The 25,376-nt window shown below is 38.0% G+C and overlaps 1 protein-coding gene across 1 annotated transcript in view; it reads left to right on the top strand.

Moving 5' to 3' along the window:
* Positions 1-11,337: 11,337 nt before the first annotated feature.
* The window catches only part of HSF2BP (heat shock transcription factor 2 binding protein), a 325,578-nt gene continuing 311,539 nt past the window's right edge, over positions 11,338-25,376 (top strand). The window contains exon 1 of the mRNA XM_053705704.1: positions 11,338-11,491. Coding sequence (XP_053561679.1) covers positions 11,338-11,491 — 154 coding nt within the window. The remainder of the gene's footprint in view (positions 11,492-25,376) is intronic.

The following is a 25,376-nucleotide window of genomic DNA, read 5'->3' as shown; positions in this document are numbered from 1 at the left end:
AACTGTAATGATTTAACTCCTTGCCTACCAGATGCATACAAACTGTAATGATTTAACTCCTTGCCTACCAGATGCATACAAACTGTAATGATTTAACTCCTTGCCTACCAGATACATACAAACTGTAATGATTTAACTCCTTGTCTACCAGATACATACACACTGTAATGATTTAACTCCTTGTCTACCAGATACATACAAACTGTAATGATTTAACTCCTTGTCTACCAGATACATACAAACTGTAATGATTTAACTCCTTGTCTACCAGATAATACAAACTGTAATGATTTAACTCTTTGCCTACCAGATACATACAAACTGTAATGATTTAACTTCTTGCCTACCAGATACATACACACTGTAATGATTTAACTCCTTGCCTACCAGATAATACAAACTGTAATAATTTAACTCCTTGTCTACCAGATACATACAAACTGTAATAATTTAACTCCTTGCCTACCAGATAATACAAACTGTAATGATTTAACTCTTTGCCTACCAGATACATACAAACTGTAATGATTTAACTCCTTGTCTACCAGATACATACAAACTGTAATGATTTAACTCCTTGCCTACCAGATAATACAAACTGTAATAATTTAACTCCTTGTCTACCAGATACATACAAACTGTAATAATTTAACTCCTTGCCTACCAGATACATACAAACTGTAATGATTTAACTCCTTGCCTACCAGATACATACAAACTGTAATGATTTAACTCCTTGCCTACCAGATACATACAAACTGTAATGATTTAACTCCTTGCCTACCAGATACATACAAACTGTAATGATTTAACTCCTTGTCTACCAGATACATACAAACTGTAATGATTTAACTCCTTGCCTACCAGATACATACAAACTGTAATGATTTAACTCCTTGCCTACCAGATACATACAAACTGCAATGATTTAACTCCTTGCCTACCAGATACATACAAACTGTAATGATTTAACTCCTTGCCTACCAGATACATACAAACTGTAATGATTTAACTCCTTGTCTACCAGATACATACACACTGTAATGATTTAACTCCTTGCCTACCAGATACATACAAACTGTAATGATTTAACTCCTTGTCTACCAGATACATACAAACTGTAATGATTTAACTCCTTGCCTACCAGATACATACACACTGTAATGATTTAACTCCTTGTCTACCAGATACATACAAACTGTAATGATTTAACTCCTTGCCTACCAGATACATACAAACTGTAATGATTTAACTCCTTGTCTACCAGATACATACAAACTGTAATGATTTAACTCCTTGCCTACCAGATACATACAAACTGTAATGATTTAACTCCTTGTCTACCAGATACATACAAACTGTAATGATTTAACTCCTTGTCTACCAGATACATACAAACTGTAATGATTTAACTCCTTGTCTACCAGATACATACAAACTGTAATGATTTAACTCCTTGCCTACCAGATACATACAAACTGCAGTTATTTAACTCCTTGTCTACCAGATACATACAAACTGTAATGATTTAACTCCTTGTCTACCAGATACATACAAACTGTAATGATTTAACTCCTTGCCTACCAGATACATACAAACTGTAATGATTTAACTCCTTGCCTACCAGATACATACAAACTGTAATGATTTAACTCCTTGCCTACCAGATAATACAAACTGTAATGATTTAACTCCTTGTCTACCAGATACATACACACTGTAATGATTTAACTCCTTGTCTACCAGATACATACAAACTGTAATGATTTAACTCCTTGCCTACCAGATACATACAAACTGTAATGATTTAACTCCTTGCCTACCAGATACATACAAACTGTAATGATTTAACTCCTTGTCTACCAGATACATACAAACTGTAATGATTTAACTCCTTGCCTACCAGATACATACAAACTGTAATGATTTAACTTCTTGCCTACCAGATGCATACAAACTGTAATGATTTAACTCCTTGTCTACCAGATACATACAAACTGTAATGATTTAACTCCTTGTCTACCAGATACATACACACTGTAATGATTTAACTCCTTGTCTACCAGATACATACACACTGTAATGATTTAACTCCTTGTCTACCTGATACATACAAACTGTAATGATTTAACTCCTTGTCTACCTGATACATACAAACTGTAATGATTTAACTCCTTGTCTACCAGATACATACAAACTGTAATGATTTAACTCCTTGTCTACCAGATAATACACACTGTAATGATTTAACTCCTTGCCTACCAGATACATACAAACTGTAATGATTTAACTAATTGCCTACCAGATACATACAAACTGTAATGATTTAACTCCTTGTCTACCAGATACATACAAACTGTAATGATTTAACTCCTTGTCTACCAGATGCATACAAACTGTAATGATTTAACTCCTTGTCTACCAGATACATACAAACTGTAATGATTTAACTCCTTGTCTACCAGATTATACAAACTGTAATGATTTAACTCCTTGTCTACCAGATTATACAAACTGTAATGATTTAACTCCTTGTCTACCAGATACATACAAACTGTAATGATTTAACTCCTTGCCTACCAGATACATACAAACTGCAGTTATTTAACTAATTGCCTACCAGATACATACAAACTGTAATGATTTAACTCCTTGTCTACCAGATAATACAAACTGCAGTTATTTAACTCATTGCCTACCAGATACAAACAAACTGTAATGATTTAACTTCTTGCCTACCAGATACATACACACTGTAATGATTTAACTCCTTGTCTACCAGATAATACAAACTGTAATGATTTAACTCCTTGTCTACCAGATACATACAAACTGTAATGATTTAACTCCTTGTCTACCAGATACATACAAACTGTAATGATTTAACTCCTTGCCTACCAGATACATACAAACTGTAATGATTTAACTCCTTGCCTACCAGATACATACAAACTGTAATGATTTAACTCCTTGCCTACCAGATACATACAAACTGTAATGATTTAACTCCTTGTCTACCAGATAATACAAACTGCAGTTATTTAACTCATTGCCTACCAGATACAAACAAACTGTAATGATTTAACTCCTTGCCTACCAGATACATACAAACCGTAATGATTTAACTCCTTGTCTACCAGATACATACAAACTGTAATGATTTAACTCCTTGCCTACCAGATACATACAAACTGTAATGATTTAACTCCTTGCCTACCAGATACATACAAACTGTAATGATTTAACTCCTTGTCTACCAGATACATACAAACTGTAATGATTTAACTCCTTGTCTACCAGATACATACAAACTGTAGTGATTTAACTCCTTGCCTACCAGATTCATACAAACTGTAATGATTTAACTCCTTGTCTACCAGATACATACAAACTGTAATGATTTAACTCCTTGCCTACCAGATACATACAAACTGTAATGATTTAACTCCTTGCCTACCAGATACATACACACTGTAATGATTTAACTACTTGTCTACCAGATGCATACAAACTGTAATGATTTAACTCCTTGTCTACCAGATACATACAAACTGTAATGATTTAACTCCTTGCCTACCAGATACATACAAACTGTAATGATTTAACTCCTTGCCTACCAGATACATACAAACTGTAATGATTTAACTCCTTGTCTACCAGATACATACAAACTGTAATGATTTAACTCCTTGTCTACCAGATGCATACAAACTGTAATGATTTAACTCCTTGTCTACCAGATACATACAAACTGTAATGATTTAACTCCTTGCCTACCAAATACATACAAACTGTAATGATTTAACTCCTTGCCTACCAGATACATACAAACTGTAATGATTTAACTCCTTGCCTACCAGATAATACAAACTGTAATGATTTAACTCCTTGTCTACCAGATACATACACACTGTAATGATTTAACTCCTTGTCTACCAGATACATACAAACTGTAATGATTTAACTCCTTGCCTACCAGATACATACAAACTGTAATGATTTAACTCCTTGCCTACCAGATACATACAAACTGTAATGATTTAACTCCTTGCCTACCAGATACATACAAACTGTAATGATTTAACTCCTTGCCTACCAGATACATACAAACTGTAATGATTTAACTCCTTGCCTACCAGATACATACAAACTGTAATGATTTAACTCCTTGCCTACCAGATACATACAAACTGTAATGATTTAACTCCTTGTCTACCAGATACATACAAACCGTAATGATTGAACTCCTTGTCTACCAGATACAAACAAACCGTAATGAATGAACTCCTTGCCTACCAGATACATACAAACTGTAATGATTTAACTCCTTGTCTACCAGATACATACAAACTGTAATGATTTAACTCCTTGTCTACCAGATACATACAAACTGTAATGATTTAACTCCTTGTCTACCAGATACATACAAACTGTAATGATTTAACTCCTTGTCTACCAGATACATACAAACTGTAATGATTTAACTCCTTGCCTACCAGATACATACAAACTGTAATGATTTAACTCCTTGCCTACCAGATACATACAAACTGTAATGATTTAACTCCTTGCCTACCAGATACATACAAACTGTAATGATTTAACTCCTTGTCTACCAGATACATACAAACTGTAATGAATTAACTCCTTGTCTACCAGATACATACAAACTAATGATTTAACTTCTTGCCTACCAGATACATACAAACTGTAATGATTTAACTCCTTGTCTACCAGATACATACAAACTGTAATGATTTAACTCCTTGTCTACCAGATACATACAAACTGTAATGATTTAACTCCTTGTCTACCAGATACATACAAACTAATGATTTAACTCCTTGCCTACCAGATACATACAAACTGTAATGATTTAACTCCTTGTCTACCAGATACATACAAACTGTAATGATTTAACTCCTTGTCTACCAGATACATACAAACTGTAATGATTTAACTCCTTGTCTACCAGATACATACAAACTGTAATGATTTAACTCCTTGCCTACCAGATACATACAAACTAATGATTTAACTCCTTGCCTACCAGATACATACACACTGTAATGATTTAACTCCTTGTCTACCAGATACATACAAACTGTAATGATTTAACTCCTTGTCTACCAGATACATACAAACTGTAATGATTTAACTCCTTGTCTACCAGATACATACACACTGTAATGATTTAACTCCTTGTCTACCAGATACATACAAACTGTAATGATTTAACTCCTTGTCTACCAGATACATACAAACTGTAATGATTTAACTCCTTGTCTACCAGATACATACAAACTGTAATGATTTAACTCCTTGTCTACCAGATACATACAAACTGTAATTATTTAACTCCTTGTCTACCAGATACATACAAACTGTAATGATTTAACTCCTTGTCTACCTGATACATACAAACTGTAATGATTTAACTCCTTGTCTACCAGATACATACAAACTGTAATGATTTAACTCCTTGTCTACCAGATAATACACACTGTAATGATTTAACTCCTTGCCTACCAGATACATACAAACTGTAATGATTTAACTAATTGCCTACCAGATACATACAAACTGTAATGATTTAACTCCTTGTCTACCAGATACATACAAACTGTAATGATTTAACTCCTTGTCTACCAGATGCATACAAACTGTAATGATTTAACTCCTTGTCTACCAGATTATACAAACTGTAATGATTTAACTCCTTGTCTACCAGATTATACAAACTGTAATGATTTAACTCCTTGTCTACCAGATACATACAAACTGTAATGATTTAACTCCTTGCCTACCAGATACATACAAACTGCAGTTATTTAACTAATTGCCTACCAGATACATACAAACTGTAATGATTTAACTCCTTGTCTACCAGATAATACAAACTGCAGTTATTTAACTCATTGCCTACCAGATACAAACAAACTGTAATGATTTAACTTCTTGCCTACCAGATACATACAAACTGTAATGATTTAACTCCTTGTCTACCAGATAATACAAACTGTAATGATTTAACTCCTTGTCTACCAGATAATACAAACTGTAATGATTTAACTCCTTGTCTACCAGATACATACAAACTGTAATGATTTAACTCCTTGTCTACCAGATACATACAAACTGTAATGATTTAACTCCTTGCCTACCAGATACATACAAACTGTAATGATTTAACTCCTTGCCTACCAGATACATACAAACTGTAATGATTTAACTCCTTGCCTACCAGATACATACAAACTGTAATGATTTAACTCCTTGTCTACCAGATAATACAAACTGCAGTTATTTAACTCATTGCCTACCAGATACAAACAAACTGTAATGATTTAACTCCTTGCCTACCAGATACATACAAACCGTAATGATTTAACTCCTTGTCTACCAGATACATACAAACTGTAATGATTTAACTCCTTGCCTACCAGATACATACAAACTGTAATGATTTAACTCCTTGTCTACCAGATACATACAAACTGTAATGATTTAACTCCTTGTCTACCAGATACATACAAACTGTAATGATTTAACTCCTTGTCTACCAGATACATACAAACTGTAGTGATTTAACTCCTTGTCTACCAGATACATACAAACTGTAATGATTTAACTCCTTGTCTACCAGATACATACAAACTGTAATGATTTAACTCCTTGTCTACCAGATACATACAAACTGTAATGATTTAACTCCTTGCCTACCAGATACATACAAACTGTAATGATTTAACTTCTTGCCTACCAGATGCATACAAACTAATGATTTAACTCCTTGTCTACCAGATACATACAAACTGTAATGATTTAACTCCTTGTCTACCAGATACATACACACTGTAATGATTTAACTCCTTGTCTACCAGATACATACACACTGTAATGATTTAACTCCTTGTCTACCTGATACATACAAACTGTAATGATTTAACTCCTTGTCTACCTGATACATACAAACTGTAATGATTTAACTCCTTGTCTACCAGATACATACAAACTGTAATGATTTAACTCCTTGTCTACCAGATAATACACACTGTAATGATTTAACTCCTTGCCTACCAGATACATACAAACTGTAATGATTTAACTAATTGCCTACCAGATACATACAAACTGTAATGATTTAACTCCTTGTCTACCAGATACATACAAACTGTAATGATTTAACTCCTTGTCTACCAGATGCATACAAACTGTAATGATTTAACTCCTTGTCTACCAGATACATACAAACTGTAATGATTTAACTCCTTGTCTACCAGATTATACAAACTGTAATGATTTAACTCCTTGTCTACCAGATTATACAAACTGTAATGATTTAACTCCTTGTCTACCAGATACATACAAACTGTAATGATTTAACTCCTTGCCTACCAGATACATACAAACTGCAGTTATTTAACTAATTGCCTACCAGATACATACAAACTGTAATGATTTAACTCCTTGTCTACCAGACAATACAAACTGCAGTTATTTAACTCATTGCCTACCAGATACAAACAAACTGTAATGATTTAACTTCTTGCCTACCAGATACATACACACTGTAATGATTTAACTCCTTGTCTACCAGATAATACAAACTGTAATGATTTAACTCCTTGTCTACCAGATACATACAAACTGTAATGATTTAACTCCTTGTCTACCAGATACATACAAACTGTAATGATTTAACTCCTTGCCTACCAGATACATACAAACTGTAATGATTTAACTCCTTGCCTACCAGATACATACAAACTGTAATGATTTAACTCCTTGCCTACCAGATACATACAAACTGTAATGATTTAACTCCTTGTCTACCAGATAATACAAACTGCAGTTATTTAACTCATTGCCTACCAGATACAAACAAACTGTAATAATTTAACTCCTTGCCTACCAGATACATACAAACCGTAATGATTTAACTCCTTGTCTACCAGATACATACAAACTGTAATGATTTAACTCCTTGCCTACCAGATACATACAAACTGTAATGATTTAACTCCTTGCCTACCAGATACATACAAACTGTAATGATTTAACTCCTTGTCTACCAGATACATACAAACTGTAATGATTTAACTCCTTGTCTACCAGATACATACAAACTGTAGTGATTTAACTCCTTGCCTACCAGATTCATACAAACTGTAATGATTTAACTCCTTGTCTACCAGATACATACAAACTGTAATGATTTAACTCCTTGTCTACCAGATACATACAAACTGTAATGATTTAACTCCTTGCCTACCAGATACATACAAACTGTAATGATTTAACTTCTTGCCTACCAGATGCATACAAACTGTAATGATTTAACTCCTTGTCTACCAGATACATACAAACTGTAATGATTTAACTCCTTGCCTACCAGATACATACAAACTGCAGTTATTTAACTAATTGCCTACCAGATACATACAAACTGTAATGATTTAACTCCTTGCCTACCAGATACATACAAACTGTAATGATTTAACTCCTTGCCTACCAGATACATACAAACTGTAATGATTTAACTCCTTGCCTACCAGATACATACAAACTGTAATGATTTAACTCCTTGTCTACCAGATACATACAAACTGTAATGATTTAACTCCTTGCCTACCAGATACATACAAACTGTAATGATTTAACTCCTTGTCTACCAGATACATACAAACTGTAATGATTTAACTCCTTGCCTACCAGATACATACAAACTGTAATGATTTAACTCCTTGTCTACCAGATACATACACACTGTAATGATTTAACTCCTTGTCTACCAGATACATACAAACTGTAATGATTTAACTCCTTGCCTACCAGATACATACAAACTGTAATGATTTAACTCCTTGCCTACCAGATACATACACACTGTAATGATTTAACTTCTTGCCTACCAGATGCATACAAACTGTAATGATTTAACTCCTTGTCTACCAGATACATACAAACTGTAATGATTTAACTCCTTGTCTACCAGATACATAAAACTGTAATGATTTAACTCCTTGCCTACCAGATACATACAAACTGTAATGATTTAACTTCTTGTCTACCAGATACATAAAACTGTAATGATTTAACTTCTTGCCTACCAGATACATACAAACTGTAATGATTTAACTCCTTGCCTACCAGATACATACAAACTGTAATGATTTAACTCCTTGCCTACCAGATACATACACACTGTAATGATTTAACTCCTTGTCTACCAGATACATACAAACTGTAATGATTTAACTCCTTGTCTACCAGATACATACAAACTGTAATGATTTAACTCCTTGTCTACCAGATACATACAAACTGTAATGATTTAACTCCTTGTCTACTAGATACATACAAACTGTAATGATTTAACTCCTTGTCTACCAGATACATACAAACTGTAATGATTTAACTCCTTGCCTACCAGATACATACAAACTGTAATGATTTAACTCCTTGCCTACCAGATACATACAAACTGTAATGATTTAACTCCTTGTCTACCAGATACATACAAACTGTAATGATTTAACTCCTTGTCTACCAGATACATACAAACTGTAATGATTTAACTCCTTGTCTACTAGATACATACAAACTGTAATGATTTAACTCCTTGTCTACCAGATACATACAAACTGTAATGATTTAACTCCTTGCCTACCAGATACATACAAACTGTAATGATTTAACTCCTTGCCTACCAGATACATACAAACTGTAATGATTTAACTCCTTGCCTACCAGATACATACAAACTGTAATGATTTAACTCCTTGCCTACCAGATACATACAAACTGTAATGATTTAACTCCTTGTTTACCAGATACATACAAACTGTAATGATTTAACTCCTTGTCTACCAGATACATACACACTGTAATGATTTAACTCCTTGTCTACCAGATACATACAAACTGTAATGATTTAACTCCTTGCCTACCAGATACATACAAACTGTAATGATTTAACTCCTTGCCTACCAGATACATACAAACTAATGATTTAACTTCTTGCCTACCAGATACATACAAACTGTAATGAATGAACTCCTTGCCTACCAGATACAGACAAACTGTAATGATTTAACTTCTTGCCTACCAGATACATACAAACTAATGATTTAACTCCTTGCCTACCAGATACATACAAACTGCAGTGATTTAACTCCTTGACTACCAGATACATACAAACTAATGATTTAACTCCTTGTCTACCAATTACATACAAACTGCAGTGATTTAACTCCTTGAAAGGCAGAAACATATGTGCTACAGTGATTCAGCCCCTTGATTCACATTGTGGTAATTTAACTCTTTGATAGGCGGATTGAAGGATGATGCATTGATTTAACCACTGCTAGAGACATACTTCAGTTATTTTTCTCCTTGACAGGCAGAGACATACATGCTGCATGATTTAACCCCTTGATTGTCAGACATATGTACTTGATGATTTAACACAACAGGCAGAGACATACATGTTTCAGGTCTTTAACCCTTAACTGTCAGAAACATATGTAATACCATAATGTAACTCCCCCATCAGTCAAACAGTGATTTAGCCCCTTGATTGCTAGAGGCATACAAAATGGAATTTTATCTCCTTGGTAGGCTGATTATTACACACTCCAGGGAACTGCCAGAGTCATACACACTGTAATAGTTTTTTTTTTTTTTTACAGGCAGACACGTGCATGAGGCAGGGATTTAACCCTTTGAGTGTCAGAGAAATTATCAGTAAAATGGTGTAACTTATTGACTGGCAGACATTCTGCGGTGATTCAGCCCTTTGTTTGCCTGTAACACACACAGCCATTGAATAGAGACATTGGGGTGTCCTATTATTATCTAAATACATGACACTTCACTGTACATGTCAGATCCCTCAAAAGGGCAGATGTTGGGGTGTCGTATACAAGAGAGGGGGGGGGCACACTTTCTCCATTTAGCTGCCGTGTATCATTGTATGGTCTACAGGTGTCCTCTACAAAGCATGATGCTTAGGATAATTACTGTGTAATATAGATTGCAGTCGTGCTGTTAGGCTCAGTGGGCTGCTATTCTTCTGTAGCAACCTTTCGTTACGTGGGCTTTCCCTTAGTGCATTCAATATTTCCATGTTTACGGTAACCCCTCCTATTTTATGTGTGTAGTTGTTTGTGCACATTAAACCCCTCTGTCTTTTTTACATCTCTTTCTGTTTTTCTATATTTCCTCTCTTCCCCATATCCCATCACCCTGATCATCTCTACCATCTAGCTGTGATACCATGTTCTATTATTGTTGTTGTTTCAGATTCTGCTGTGTGCTTGACTGCTCCTTCAGATGTCCAGCTCCTCAGGGGAGGAGTTTATCCGCATTAGAAGGCGGGACTTAGAGCGCTTGACCACTGAAGTGATGCAGATGAAAGATTTTTTGCCTCAAATCCTTAATCAGGAGCTTGTAGAGACTGTTCAAAGACTGGAACATGCAGAGACTGGTGAGACCCCCAATCATGCAGTTCTTGTGTGTGAGTGGGCTGTAGAGTCGCTGTGTGTGTGTGTGGGCTGTAGAGTCGCTGTGTGCGGGTTGGATGTAGAGTCGCTGTGTGCGGGTTGGATGTAGAGTTGCTGTGTGCGGTTTGGATGTAGAGTCGCTGTGTATGAGTGGGCTGTAGAGTCGCTATGTGCGGGTTGGATGTAGAGTTGCTGTGTGTGGGTTGGATGTAGAGTTGCTGTGTGCGGGTTGGATGTAGAGTCGCTGTATGCGGGTTCGATGTAGAGTCGCTGTGTGCGGGTTGGATGTAGAGTCGCTGTGTGCGGGTTGGATGTAGAGTCGCTGTGTGCGGGTTGGATGTAGAGTCGCTGTGTGCGGGTTGGATGTAGAGTCGCTGTGTGTGGGTTGGATATAGAGTTGCTGTGTGCGGGTTGGCTGTAGAGTCGCTGTGTGTGGGTTGGATGTAGAGTTTCTCTGTGCGTTGGATGTAGAGTCGCTGTGTGCGGGTTGGATGTAGAGTCGCTGTGTGTGGGTTGGGCTGTAGAGTCGCTGTGTGTGAGTGGGCTGTAGAGTCGCTGTGTGTGAGTGGGCTGTAGAGTCGCTGTGTGTGAGTGGGCTGTAGAGTCGCTGTGTGTGAGTGAGCTGTAGAGTCGCTGTGTGTGAGTGGGCTGTAGAGTCGCTGTGTGTGAGTGGGCTGTAGAGTCGCTGTGTGTAAGTGGGCTATAGAGTCGCTGTGTGTGAGTGGGCTGTAGAGTCGCTGTGTGTGAGTGGGCTGTAGAGTCGCTGTGTGTGAGTGGGCTGTAGAGTCGCTGTGTGTGAGTGGGTTGTAGAGTTGCTGTGTGTGAGTGGGCTGTAGAGTTGCTGTGTGTGAGTGGGCTGTAGAGTCGCTGTGTGTTGTGAGAAGTAGAGTCACTATGTGTCGTGGGATGTAGAGTCACTGTATGCGAGTAGGATGAAGAGTCACTGTGTGTGAGTGGGATGTAGAGTCTCTGTATGTGAGTGGGATGTAGAGTCACTGTGTGCCGTGGGATGTAGAGTCACTGTGTGTGAGTGGTATGTAGAGTCACTGTGTGTGAGTGGGATGTAGAGTCGCTGTGTGTGAGTGGGATGTAGAGTCGCTGTGTGTGAGTGGGATGTACAGTCACTGTGTGTGAGTGGGATGTAGAGTCGCTGTGTGTGAGTGGGATGTAGAGTCACTGTGTGTAGGTGGGTTAGTTGCTGTGTCTGGTGGCGTTTAAAGTCATTTTGTCTAGTTGAATTTAGAGTCAGTATGCCTGGGTGAGATGTGGAATTGCTGTGTTGGGTGATGTTTAGCGTCACTATGTCTGGGTGTTATGTACATTTAGTGTGTCTGGGTGGGATGTACATTTAGTGTGTGTGGGTGGGATATACAGTTGGTGTGTCTGGGTGGGATGTACAGTTGATGTGTCTGGATTAGATGTACAGTTGATGTGTCTGGATTAGATGTACAGTTGAGTGTGGGTGGGGTTTAGTATCACTGTGTCTGGCTGGGATGTACAGTTGGTGTGTCTGGGTAGGGTTTAATGTCACAGGTGATGTGCCTGGTTAGGCTTAGCGTACCTGTGCTTGAGTGGGATGTATAGTCAGTGTGCCAAGGTAGGGCTTAGCATCACTGTGTCTGGGTGGGTTGTACAGTTGGTGTGTCTGGGTAGGGTTTAATGTCACTGTGTCTGGGTGGGGTTTTAGCGTCATTGTGTCTGGGTCTTATGAACAGTTGGTGTGTCTGTGTGGGGTTTAGCGTCACTGTGTCTGGGTGGGATGTACAGTTAGCGTGCCAGGGTAGGGCTTAGCGTCACTGTTTTTAGAAATAACACATCCCTAGATTGGGCTGAAGAAAAAAAGGAATGCCTCTGAACACAAGACTAAGATTGTAGGAAAACGTAAGAAAATAGTCGTAAAATGTAACCTTTATTGTTTCAAAAGAGATAAAGACAGACTCATGCAAGTAGTTACCCTGTTAGCTGCCCACACACAAAACAAATTAAGAACCCTTCAACACTGGTGAAAGTAGGAAATGCTTGAACTTATGTTAATTTAGGTTATCGTTAGTGGTCAGATAATAATGAATGTGTGGAAGATTGCTTAATATACACTGTTTATGTCAATCCCCAAAAAATATCAAGAAAGCCTGGTTAGCCGATGTATCTTATATTATAATACATTAATATGAAGGAGAGCTCATATGTGAAATTTCAGATTTAGTTAATCAAAGGCATGAACGCTATTGCTCTGGCTACGTGCCAGTAATCTGATCCACAGTTATGCTCTGATCACTGGATTTCTGCATTACAGCTAAACCAGTCATTTCAAAAGTCAGCAACACCTATATAGTACGTCATTATATCGTCCTATTGGACATGATTATTGTAATTGCGGTTATTGCCTTATTTGTAAGGATTTCTAACAGGTTGTTGCCCACCAGGTATACGTTATTTGCTCTGAGGAAGCAATAGTGAAACGCGACCGTGTTAGGGGGAATCTGTTTCTTGTTTTAATTGCTCAACACTGGTTATATGTTTACTAATAATAGCTTGAAATTACAATCCATCTAATTTGTGGTCTAAAGGCATTCACCTAGGCCCTAGGGATACTCATATATTGGTTATCTTACTAGCGCTAACTCTTGGTATGCAAATTGTGCTACCAACCTTATATCTTTATAATTATCCTTTGCTTATAACTGACGGCATGCAAAAGGTGCTGCCGAACTAATAGGTCAGTAACTAGCAGTGGGTAATTTTAAACAGCTGGCATGCAAATTGTGCTACCAGACATAAAGATTTGATTCAGCACCGCCTAGTGCACTCAGTAACCATAATCTTTATTCAGACAAAGGGATATTACTTAGTTACAAAAATTGGAGAGTATCCAACTGGGGGGAGTGGACCGATTTTTAGAGCAAATAACGTATACCTGGTGAGCAACAAACTGTTAGAAATCCTTACAAATAAGGCAATAACCGCAATTACAATAATCATGTCCAATAGGACGATATAATGACGTACTATATAGGTGTTGCTGACTTTTGAAATGACTGGTTTAGCTGTAATGCAGAAATCCAGTGATCAGAGCATAACTGTGGATCAGATTACTGGCACGTAGCCAGAGCAATAGCGTTCATGCCTTTGATTAACTAAATCTGAAATTTCACATATGAGCTCGCCTTCATATTAATGTATTATAATATAAGATACATCGGCTAACCAGGCTTTCTTGATATTTTTGGGGGATTGACATAAACAGTGTATATTAAGCAATCTTCCACACATTCATTATTATCTGACCACTAACGATAACCTAAATTAACATAAGTTCAAGCATTTCCTACTTTCACCAGTGTTGAAGGGTTCTTAATTTGTTTTGTGTGTGGGCAGCTAACAGGGTAACTACTTGCATGAGTCTGTCTTTATCTCTTTTGAAACAATAAAGGTTACATTTTAAGACTATTTTCTTACGTTTTCCTACAATCTTAGTCTTGTGTTCAGAGGCATTCCTTTTTTTCTTCATCCCAATCTAGGGATGTGTTATTCCTAAAAAAATGACAATATATGCCTATTCATAACTATTAGGGGCAGCCTACAAATACCTATATTTACAAAGCCCCCTAGTGGTAACTTTATCTTCTAGCTACACTTTTGTTAATATAAACTTAGCGTCACTGTGTCTGGGTGGGTTGTACAGTTGGTGTGTTTTGGTGGGGTTTTAGCGTCACTGTGTCTGGGTGGTATGTACAGTTGGTGTGTTTTGGTGGGGTTTTAGCGTCACTGTGTCTGGGTGGTATGTACAGTTGGTGTCTCTTGGTGGTATGCACAGTTGGTGTCTCTTGGTGGTATGCACAGTTGGTGTCTCTTGGTGGTATGTACAGTTGGTGTCTCTTGGTGGTATGTACAGTTGGTGTCTCTTGGTGGTATGTACAGTTGGTGTCTCTTGGTGGTATGTACAGTTGGTGTCTCTTGGTGGTATGTACAGTTGGTGTCTGTTGGAGGTATGTACAGTTGGTGTCTCTTGGTGGTATGTACAGTTGGTGTCTCTTGGTGGTATGTACAGTTGGTGTCTCTTGGTGGTATGTACAGTTGGTGTCTCTTGGTGGTATGTACAGTTGGTCATAACCGCATACTTGTGTTAGCATTCACGCTATATCGGAGCCCATTAGAGCGTAATACTATTTAACTTTCTCAGCCACAGAGGGCTATTGTGCAAGCCTAATGCTGGTTGTATCATTGATTCATATGTGTTACAGAGGCAAGCCATTAGCAACGCTTGCAGCATATTACTTGATACTTTGCTACAAATTATTTCAGCAATAAGTTTACTTTGGTCAATCATGTAATCTAGTACAACAGATATAAAGATCAGTGAAGTACTAGATACTGTTTTTTACACATCATATATCACACAGCAAACTAATTATCTTTAGATAAACATTATACTATGCTGTGTAAATACAGATAGCCTTGGGGCACTACTTATACCGCCAGAAACTAATGTGGCCTAATAGTGTATAAACACTTTAATTGGAATAAAAAGCAGCGCAGCACCAGAGATTGGTCTTTACTTGCTATATGAGACACAGCAAGGCAATTATTTTTACTATTATTGCCGAAGTTAATCATCTTTAGACTAACACTATATGTCTGCCGTGTAAACGCAGTTATCTTTGAGACAGTACTGTGCAAATCCAATTATTGTTAAGGAAACCTGCAATCCAATATTTTATTATAATATACCATACAGGCCAAACGAATCAATTCTCCTTGCAACTTTTTGCAATCGAAGGTACACTAGATCATCTAGCAATTATGCTTTATGCACCGCCGTGCTAAACTCAATCCACGGTATTTTGGGCTAACAAAACACTCTGGGTAATATTCAGTCAATATTGACTGGACAAGACATAATGATTAACCCAGTGATGCCTAGAACTGACTAACATGGATACCTAAGTATGCACTAATAACACTGATCTTTTAGTAAATGATATTTATGCTCTATGCACCGTTGTGCTAAACTTAATCAACAGTAATTTGTACTAACACACACTCTGGGTAACACTCAGAGACTACTGGACACATGTCCTGAACCCACAAGGTATAGTTGCTGAATACAACCTCTGCAAACGAATTATTTATTGTGTGTTTATCCATAACACCAGCAAAGAGTGTTACTATACACTTGCAGGTTGTACTATGAATACCCAAGTATGCATATATTTAGGCACTGATTGTTATATAAGAGACCGCCTTTTATCACGCCCCAGGTAGCTATTGTTTTTAATTGCACATCCCTTTATTTTATCTCCTGTTTTTTGCGTATTTAATAAAAGTTACGTTTTAAAGATTCAAGCGAACTCCCCTTACCATTTGGTATTCAATCTTTTCACAATATATACACATAATTTGTGTCAAAAAAGTCTACAAGAGTGCTAAGAGTGTATTCTTTAATGGTCATTTCTGCCCATGTTTTTCTTTAGAGTCACCGTGTCTGGGTAGGGTTTAGCGTGTGTGTTTAGATGGGATGTACAGTTGGTGTGTCTGGGTAGGGTTTAGCGTCACCGTGTCTGGGTAGGGTTTAGCGTGTGTGTTTAGATGGGATGTACAGTTGGTGTGTCTGGGTAGGGTTTAGCGTCACCGTGTCTGGGTAGGGTTTAGCGTGTGTGTTTAGATGGGATGTACAGTTGGTGTGTCTGGGTAGGGTTTAGCCTTATTGTGTCTGGATGGGATGTACAGTTGGAGTGTCTGGGTAGGGTTTAGCGTCATTGTGTCTGGGTGGGATGTACAGTTGATGTGTCTGGGTGGGGTTTAGCATCATTGTGTCTGGCTGGGATGTGCAGTTGGTATGTCTTAGTGGGATATACAGGTGGTGCGCCTGGTTAGGGCTTAGCGTCACTGTGTCTGGGTGGGATGTACAGTCAGCGTGCCAGGGTAGGGCTTAGTGTCACTGTGTCTGTGTGGGTTGTACAGTTGGTGTGTTTGGGTGGGATATAGAGTCAGTGTGTCTGGGTAGGGTTTAGCGTCACTGTGTCTGGGTGGGATATAGATATAAAAAAACTGATAATATATCATAACTTTCTTTCATGTAATTAGCAAGAGTCCATGAGCTAGTGACGTATGGGATATACATTCCTACCAGGAGGGGCAAAGTTTCCCAAACCTTAAAATGCCTATAAATACACCCCTCACCACACCCACAATTCAGTTTTACAAACTTTGGTGGTGGTGGAGGTGGTGAAGTAAGTTTGTGCTAGATTCTACGTTGATATGCGCTCCGCAGCAGGTTGGAGCCCGGTTTTCCTCTCAGCGTGCAGTGAATGTCAGAGGGATGTGAGGAGAGTATTGCCTATTTGAATTCAACGATCTCCTTCTACGGGGTCTATTTCATAGGTTCTCTGTTATCGGTCGTAGAGATTCATCTCTTACCTCCCTTTTCAGATCGACGATATACTCTTATATATACCATTACCTCTGCTGATTCTCGTTTCAGTACTGGTTTGGCTTTCTACAAACATGTAGATGAGTGTCCTGGGGTAAATCTTATTTTCTGTGACACTCTAAGCTATGGTTGGGCACTTTGTTTATAAAGTTCTAAATATATGTATTCAAACATTTATTTGCCTTGACTCAGAATGTTCAACATTCCTTATTTTTCAGACAGTCAGTTTCATATTTGGGATAAATGCATTTGTTTCAATCATTTTTTCTTACCTTAAAAAATTTGACTTTTTCCCTGTGGGCTGTTAGGCTCGCGGGGGCAGAAAATGCTTCATTTTATTGCGTCATTCTTGGCGCGGACTTTTTTGGCGCAAAATTTTTTTTCTGTTTCCGGCGTCATACGTGTCGCCGGAAGTTGCGTCATTTTTTGACGTTTTTTTTGCGTCAAAAATGTCGGTGTTCCGGATGTGGCGTCATTTTTGGCGCCAAAAGCATTTAGGCGCCAAATAATGTGGGCGTCTTTTTTGGCGCTAAAAAATATGGGCGTCATTTTTGTCTCCACATTATTTAAGTCTCATTATTTTGTGCTTCTGGGGCGCGATCCGATATCGATCGCAGTTTGCGGCGCAAGCGAGGGAACCGGCGTCGCCCGCAGTTTCAGCTCGCAACTCGAGCCATCCCATATAGGTCGCCGTCAGATGCTAACGTGCCGTAAGTCTCACAAACCAGCGATGTCCAGAAATCTGCGTAAGTACAAATTTCTGGCGTCGCCAGTGACTTGCGCCACGTTAGAATCTGCCGGCGCCTATAAAACCTGACTAAAGTTTAAAACACCCGCACTGTCTAACACGCCTCCCTAACATAGCCCGCACTGTCTAACACGCCTCCCTAACATAGCCCGCACTGTCTAACCCTCTATCCGCTATCCCCCCTCACTAGCCTAACAATAAAAAAGCTATTAACCCCTAAACCGCCGCTCCCGTACCCCGCCGCCAGCTATATTATATCTATAACCCCCTAAAGTGAGCCCCTAACACCGCCGCCATCTCTATTAAAATGATTAACCCCTAATTTAATCTACCTACCCCGCCGCCAGCTATGTTATCTATATTAACCCTAAGTATATTATAGTTAATATAGGTATTACATTATATATATTAACTATATTAACCCCAATTATATTAGGGTTAATATAGTTAATATAGTTACTATAGTATTTATATTAACTATATTAACTCTATCTAACCCTAACTAAATTTATATTAAATTAATCTAATTCATTTATAAACTAAAATATTCCTATTTAAATCTAAATACTTACCTATAAAATAAACCCTAAGATAGCTACAATATAATTAATAATTACATTGTAGCTATGTTAGGGTTAATATTTATTTTACAGGTAAATTGTTAATTATTTTAACTAGGTATAATAGATATTAAATAGTTATTAACTATTTAATATCTACCTAGTTAAAATAATTACCCAATTACCTGTAAAATAAATCCTAACCTAAGTTACAAATACACCTACACTATCAATAAATTTAATAAACTACTAACATCTATCTAAAAATACAATTAAATTAACTAAACTAAATTACAAAAAAAAACAAACACTAAATTACAAAAAATAAAAAAAAGATTACAAGATATTTAAGCTAATTACACCTATTCTAAGCCCCCTAATAAAATAATAAACCCCCAAAATAAAAAAAATTCCCTGCCCTATTCTAAATTTAACAAATTTCAAAGCTCTTTACCTTACCAGCCCTTAAAAGGGCCTTTTGTGGGGCATGCCTCAAAGAATTCAGCTCTTTTGCATACAACAAATACAATACCCCCCCCCCATTACAACCCACCACCCACATACCCCTATTCTAAACCCACCCAAACCCCCCTTAAAAAAGCCTAACACTACCCCCCTGAAGATCTCCCTACCTTGTCTTCACCACACCGGGCCGAACTCCTGATCCGATCCGGGCGATGTCTTCCTCCAAGCGGCAAAGAAGAATTCTTCCTCCGGCGACGTCTTCCTCCAAGCGGCAAAGAAGAATTCTTCCTCCGGCGACGTCTTCCTCCAAGCGGCAGCAAAGTCTTCATTCTTCCGGCGGCATCTTCAATCTTCTTTCTTCGCTCCGCCGCCGCGGAGCATCCATCCCGGCCGACTGCTGAACTTGGAATGAGGTACCTTTAAATGACGTCATCCAAGATGGCGTCTGCCGAATTCCGATTGGCTGATAGGATTCTATCAGCCAATCGGAATTAAGTTAAAAAAATCTGATTGGCTGATTGAATCAGCCAATCAGATTCAAGTTCAATCCGATTGGCTGATCCAATCAGCCAATCAGATTGAGCTCGCATTCTATTGGCTGTTCCGATCAGCCAATAGAATGCGAGCTCAATCTGATTGGCTGATTGGATCAGCCAATCGGATTGAACTTGAATCTGATTGGCTGATTCAATCAGCCAATCAGATTTTTTTTAACTTAATTCCGATTGGCTGATAGAATCCTATCAGCCAATCGGAATTCGGCGGACGCCATCTTGGATGACGTCATTTAAAGGTACCTCATTCCAAGTTCAGCAGTCGGCCGGGATGGATGCTCCGCGGTGGCGGAGCGAAGAAAGAAGATTGAAGATGCCGCCAGAAGAATGAAGACTTTGCTGCCGCTTGGAGGAAGACGTCGCCGGAGGAAGAATTCTTCTTTGCCGCTTGGAGGAAGACATCGCCCGGATCGGATCAGGAGTTCGGCCCGGTGTGGTGAAGACAAGGTAGGGAGATCTTCAGGGGGGTAGTGTTAGGCTTTTTTAAGGGGGGTTTGGGTGGGTTTAGAATAGGGGTATGTGGGTGGGGGGTTGTAATGGGGGGGGGTATTGTATTTGTTGTATGCAAAAGAGCTGAATTCTTTGGGGCATGCCCCACAAAAGGCCCTTTTAAGGGCTGGTAAGGTAAAGAGCTTTGAAATTTGTTAAATTTAGAATAAGGCAGGGAATTTTTTTTATTTTGGGGGTTTATTATTTTATTAGGGGGCTTAGAATAGGTGTAATTAGCTTAAATATCTTGTAATCTTTTTTTTATTTTTTGTAATTTAGTGTTTGTTTTTTTTGTAATTTAGTTTAGTTAATTTAATTGTATTTTTAGATAGATGTTAGTAGTTTATTAAATTTATTGATAGTGTAGGTGTATTTGTAACTTAGGTTAGGATTTATTTTACAGGTAATTGGGTAATTATTTTAACTAGGTAGATATTAAATAGTTAATAACTATTTAATATCTATTATACCTAGTTAAAATAATTAACAATTTACCTGTAAAATAAATATTAACCCTAACATAGCTACAATGTAATTATTAATTATATTGTAGCTATCTTAGGGTTTATTTTATAGGTAAGTATTTAGATTTAAATAGGAATATTTTAGTTTATAAATGAATTAGATTAATTTAATATAAATTTAGTTAGGGTTAGATAGAGTTAATATAGTTAATATAAATACTATAGTAACTATATTAACTATATTAACCCTAATATAATTAGGGTTAATATAGTTAATATATATAATGTAATACCTATATTAACTATAATATACTTAGGGTTAATATAGATAATATAGCTGGCGGCGGGGTAGGTAGATTAAATTAGGGGTTAATCATTTTAATAGAGATGGCGGCGGTGTAAGGGGCTTACATTAGGGGTTAATAATTTTTATATAGGTGGCGGCGGTGTAAGGGGTCAGATTAGGGGATAGATAAGGTAGATGGCGGCGGTTTTAGAGGCTCACAGTAGGGGGTTAGTTTATGTAGATGGCGGCGGGGTCCGGGAGCGGCGGTTTAGGGGGTAATAACTTTATTAGGGATTTCGGGGGGGGGGGATCGCGGTTGACAGGGAGATAGACATTGCGCATGCGTTAGGTGTTAGGTTTATTTTAGCAGATCGCGGTTGACAGGGAGATAGACATTGCGCATGCGTTAGGTGTTAGGTTTATTTTCTAGTTAGTTTAGGGAGTTACGGGGCTCCAATAGTCAGCGTAAGGCTTCTTACGGCTGCTTTTTGTGGCGAGGTGAAAATGGAGTAAGTTTTCTCCATTTTCGCCACGTAAGTCCTTACGCTGCATATTGGATACCAAACTGCGCGGGTTTGGTATACCTGCCTATGGCCCAAAAAACTGCGGGCGACGGCAGAAATATACGGGCGTAACTTCTAGGTTACGCCGTATATGTGATACCAAATCCGCGCAAATATTGGCGTCGCCGGCTTTTGCGGGCGACGATTTATATCGGATCGACCCCCTGGTTGCTAGAAGCTTGTTCACTGGCATTTTTTTCCCATTCCTGAAACTGTCATTTAAGGAATTTGATCAATTTTGCTTTATATGTTGTTTTTTCTATTACATATTGCAAGATGTTCCACGTTGCAACTGAGTCAGAAGATACTTCAGGAAAATCACTGCACAGTGCTGGAGCTACCAAGCTAAGTGTATCTGCTATAAACTTTTGGTATCTGTTTCTCCAGCTGTTATTTGTATTGCATGTCATGTCAAACTTATTAATGCAGATAAAATTTCCTTTAGTACTGTTACATTACCTGTTGCTGTTCCGTCAACATCTAATTTTCAGAGTGTTCCTGATAACATAAGAGATTTTATTTTTTAAATCCATTAAGAAGGCTATGTCTGTTATTTCTCCTTCTAGTATACATAAAAGTCTTTTAAAACTTCTCTTTTTTCAGATGAATTTTTAAATGAACATCATCATTCTGATACTGATAATGGTTCTTCTGGTTCAGAGGTTTCTGTCTCAGAGGTTGATGCTGATAAATCTTTGTATTTGTTCAAGATGGAATTTATTCGTTCTTTACTTAAAGAAGTGTTATTTGCATTAGAAATAGAGGATTCTGGTCCTCTTGATACTAAATGTAAACGTTTAAATAAGGTTTTTAAATCTCCTGTAGTTATTCCAGAAGTGTTTTATCTCCCTGATGCTATTTCTGAAGTAATTTCCAGGGAATGGAATAATTTGGGTAATTTATTTACTCCTTCTAGACGTTTAAGCAAATTATATCCTGTGCCATCTGACAGATTAAGAGTTTTTTGGGACAAAAATCCCTAAGTTTATGGGGCTGTCTCTACTCCTGCTAATGTACTACTATTTCTACGGCAGATAGTACTTCATTTAAGGATCCTTTAGATAGGAAAATTGAATCCTTTCTAAGAAAAGCTTACTTATGTTCAGGTAATCTTCTTAGACCTGCTATATTTTTAGCGGATGTTGCTGCAGCTTCAACTTTTTGGTTAGAAGCTTTAGCGCAACAAGTAACAGATCATAATTTTATAGCATTATTATTATTCTATAACATGCTAATAATTTTATTGGTGATACCATCTTTTGATATCATTAGAGTTGATGTCAGGTATATGTCTCTAGCTATTTTAGCTAGAAAAGCTTTATGGATTAAACTTGGAATGCTGACATGTCTTCTAAGTCAACTTTGCTTTCCCTTTCTTTCCAGGGTAAATAATCATTTTCGTTCCTTTCCTCACAACAAGGAACAAAAGCCTGATCCTTCATCCTCAGGAGCGGTATCAGTTTGGAAACTATTTCCAGTTTGGAATATATCCAAGCCTTATAGAAACCTATAGCCAGCTCCTAAGTACCTATGAAGGTGCGGCCCTTATTCCAGCTCAGCTGGTATGAGGCAGATTACGTTTTCTTCAAAGAAATTTGGATCAATTCCGTTCTTAATCTCTGGTTTCAGAAACATTGTTTCAGAAAGGTACAGAATTGGCTTCAAGTTAAGGCCTCCTGCTAAGAGATTCTTTTCTTTCCCGTGTCCCAGTTAACACAGCAAAGGCTCAGCATTTCTGAAATGTGTTTCAGATCTAGAGTTGGCTGGAGTATTTATGCCAGTTCCAGTTCTGGAACAGGGGCTGGGGTTTTATTTTATCTCTTCATTGTACCAAAGAAGGTCAATTCCTTCAGACCAGTTCCGGATCTATCTTTATTGAATCGTTATGTTAGGATACCAACATTCAAGATGGTTACTGTAGGACTATCCTGCCTTTTGTTTAGCAAGGGCATTATATGTCTACAATAGATTTACAGGATGTGTATCTGCATATTCCGATTCATCCAGATCACTTTTAGTGTCTGAGATTCTCTTTTTAGACAAGCATTACCAGTTTTTTGGCTCTACCGTTTGGCCTAGCCTCAGTTCCAAGAATTTTTTTTCAAAGGTTCTCGGTGCCCTTCTTTCTGTAATCAGAGAATAGGGTTTTGGTATTTCCTTATTTGGACGATATCTTGGTACTTGCTCAGTCTTCTCATTTTCGAAGAATCTCATACGAATCGACTTGTGTTGTTTCTTCAAGTTCATGGTTGGAGGATCAATTTACCAATCAGTTCATTGATTCCTCAGACAAGGGTAACCTTTTTAGGTTTCTAGATAAATTCAGTGTCTATGACTCTGTCCTTGTCAGACAAGAGAAGTTTAACATTGATATCAGCTTGTCAAAACCTTCAGTCACAATCATTCCCTTTGGTAGCCTTATGCATGGAAATGTTGGGTCTTAGGACTGCCGCATCAGATGCGATCTCCTTTGCTCGTTTTCACATGCGACCTCTTCAGCTCTGTATGCTGAACCAATGGTGCAGGGATTACTCAAAGATATCTCAATTAATATCTTTAAACCGATTTTACGACACTCTCTGACATGGTGGACAGATCACCATCGTTTAGTTCAGGGGGCTTCTTTGTTCTTCCGACCTGGACTATAATCTCAACAGATGCAAGTCTTTCAGGTTGGGGAGCTGTGTGGGGGTATCTGACGGCACAAGGGGTTTGGGAATCTCAGGAGGTGAGATTTCCGATCAATATTTTGGAACTCCGTGCAATTTTCAGAGCTCTTCAGTCTTGGCCTCTTCTGAAGAGAGAGTTGTTCATTTGTTTTCAGATAGGCAATGTCACAACTGTGGCATACATCAATCATCAAGGAGGGACTCACAGTCCTCTGGCAATGAAAGAAGTATCTCGAATTTTGGTTTGGGCGGAATCCAGCTCCTGTCTAATCTCTGCGGTTCATATCCCAGGTATGGACAATTGGAAAGCGGATTATCTCAGTCGCCAAACGTTGCATCGGGCGAATGGTCTCTTCACCCAGAGGTATTTCTTCAGATTGTTCAAATGTGGGAACTTCCAGAAATAGATCTGATGGCTTCTCATCTAAACAAGAAACTTCCCAGGTATCTGTCCAGATCCCGGGATCCTCAGGCGGAGGCAGTGGATGCATTATCACTTCCTTGGAAGTATCATCCTGCCTATATCTTTCCGCCTCTAGTTCTTCTTCCAAGAGTAATCTCCAAGATTCTGAAGGAATGCTCGTTTGTTCTGCTGGTAGCTCCGGCATGGCCTCACAGGTTTTGGTATGCGAATCTTGTCC

This window comes from Bombina bombina, chromosome 3, assembly GCF_027579735.1.
Source record: "Bombina bombina isolate aBomBom1 chromosome 3, aBomBom1.pri, whole genome shotgun sequence".
NCBI classification, from domain to species: Eukaryota; Metazoa; Chordata; class Amphibia; order Anura; family Bombinatoridae; genus Bombina; species Bombina bombina.
This window is presented reverse-complemented; position numbering and strand designations above follow the sequence as displayed.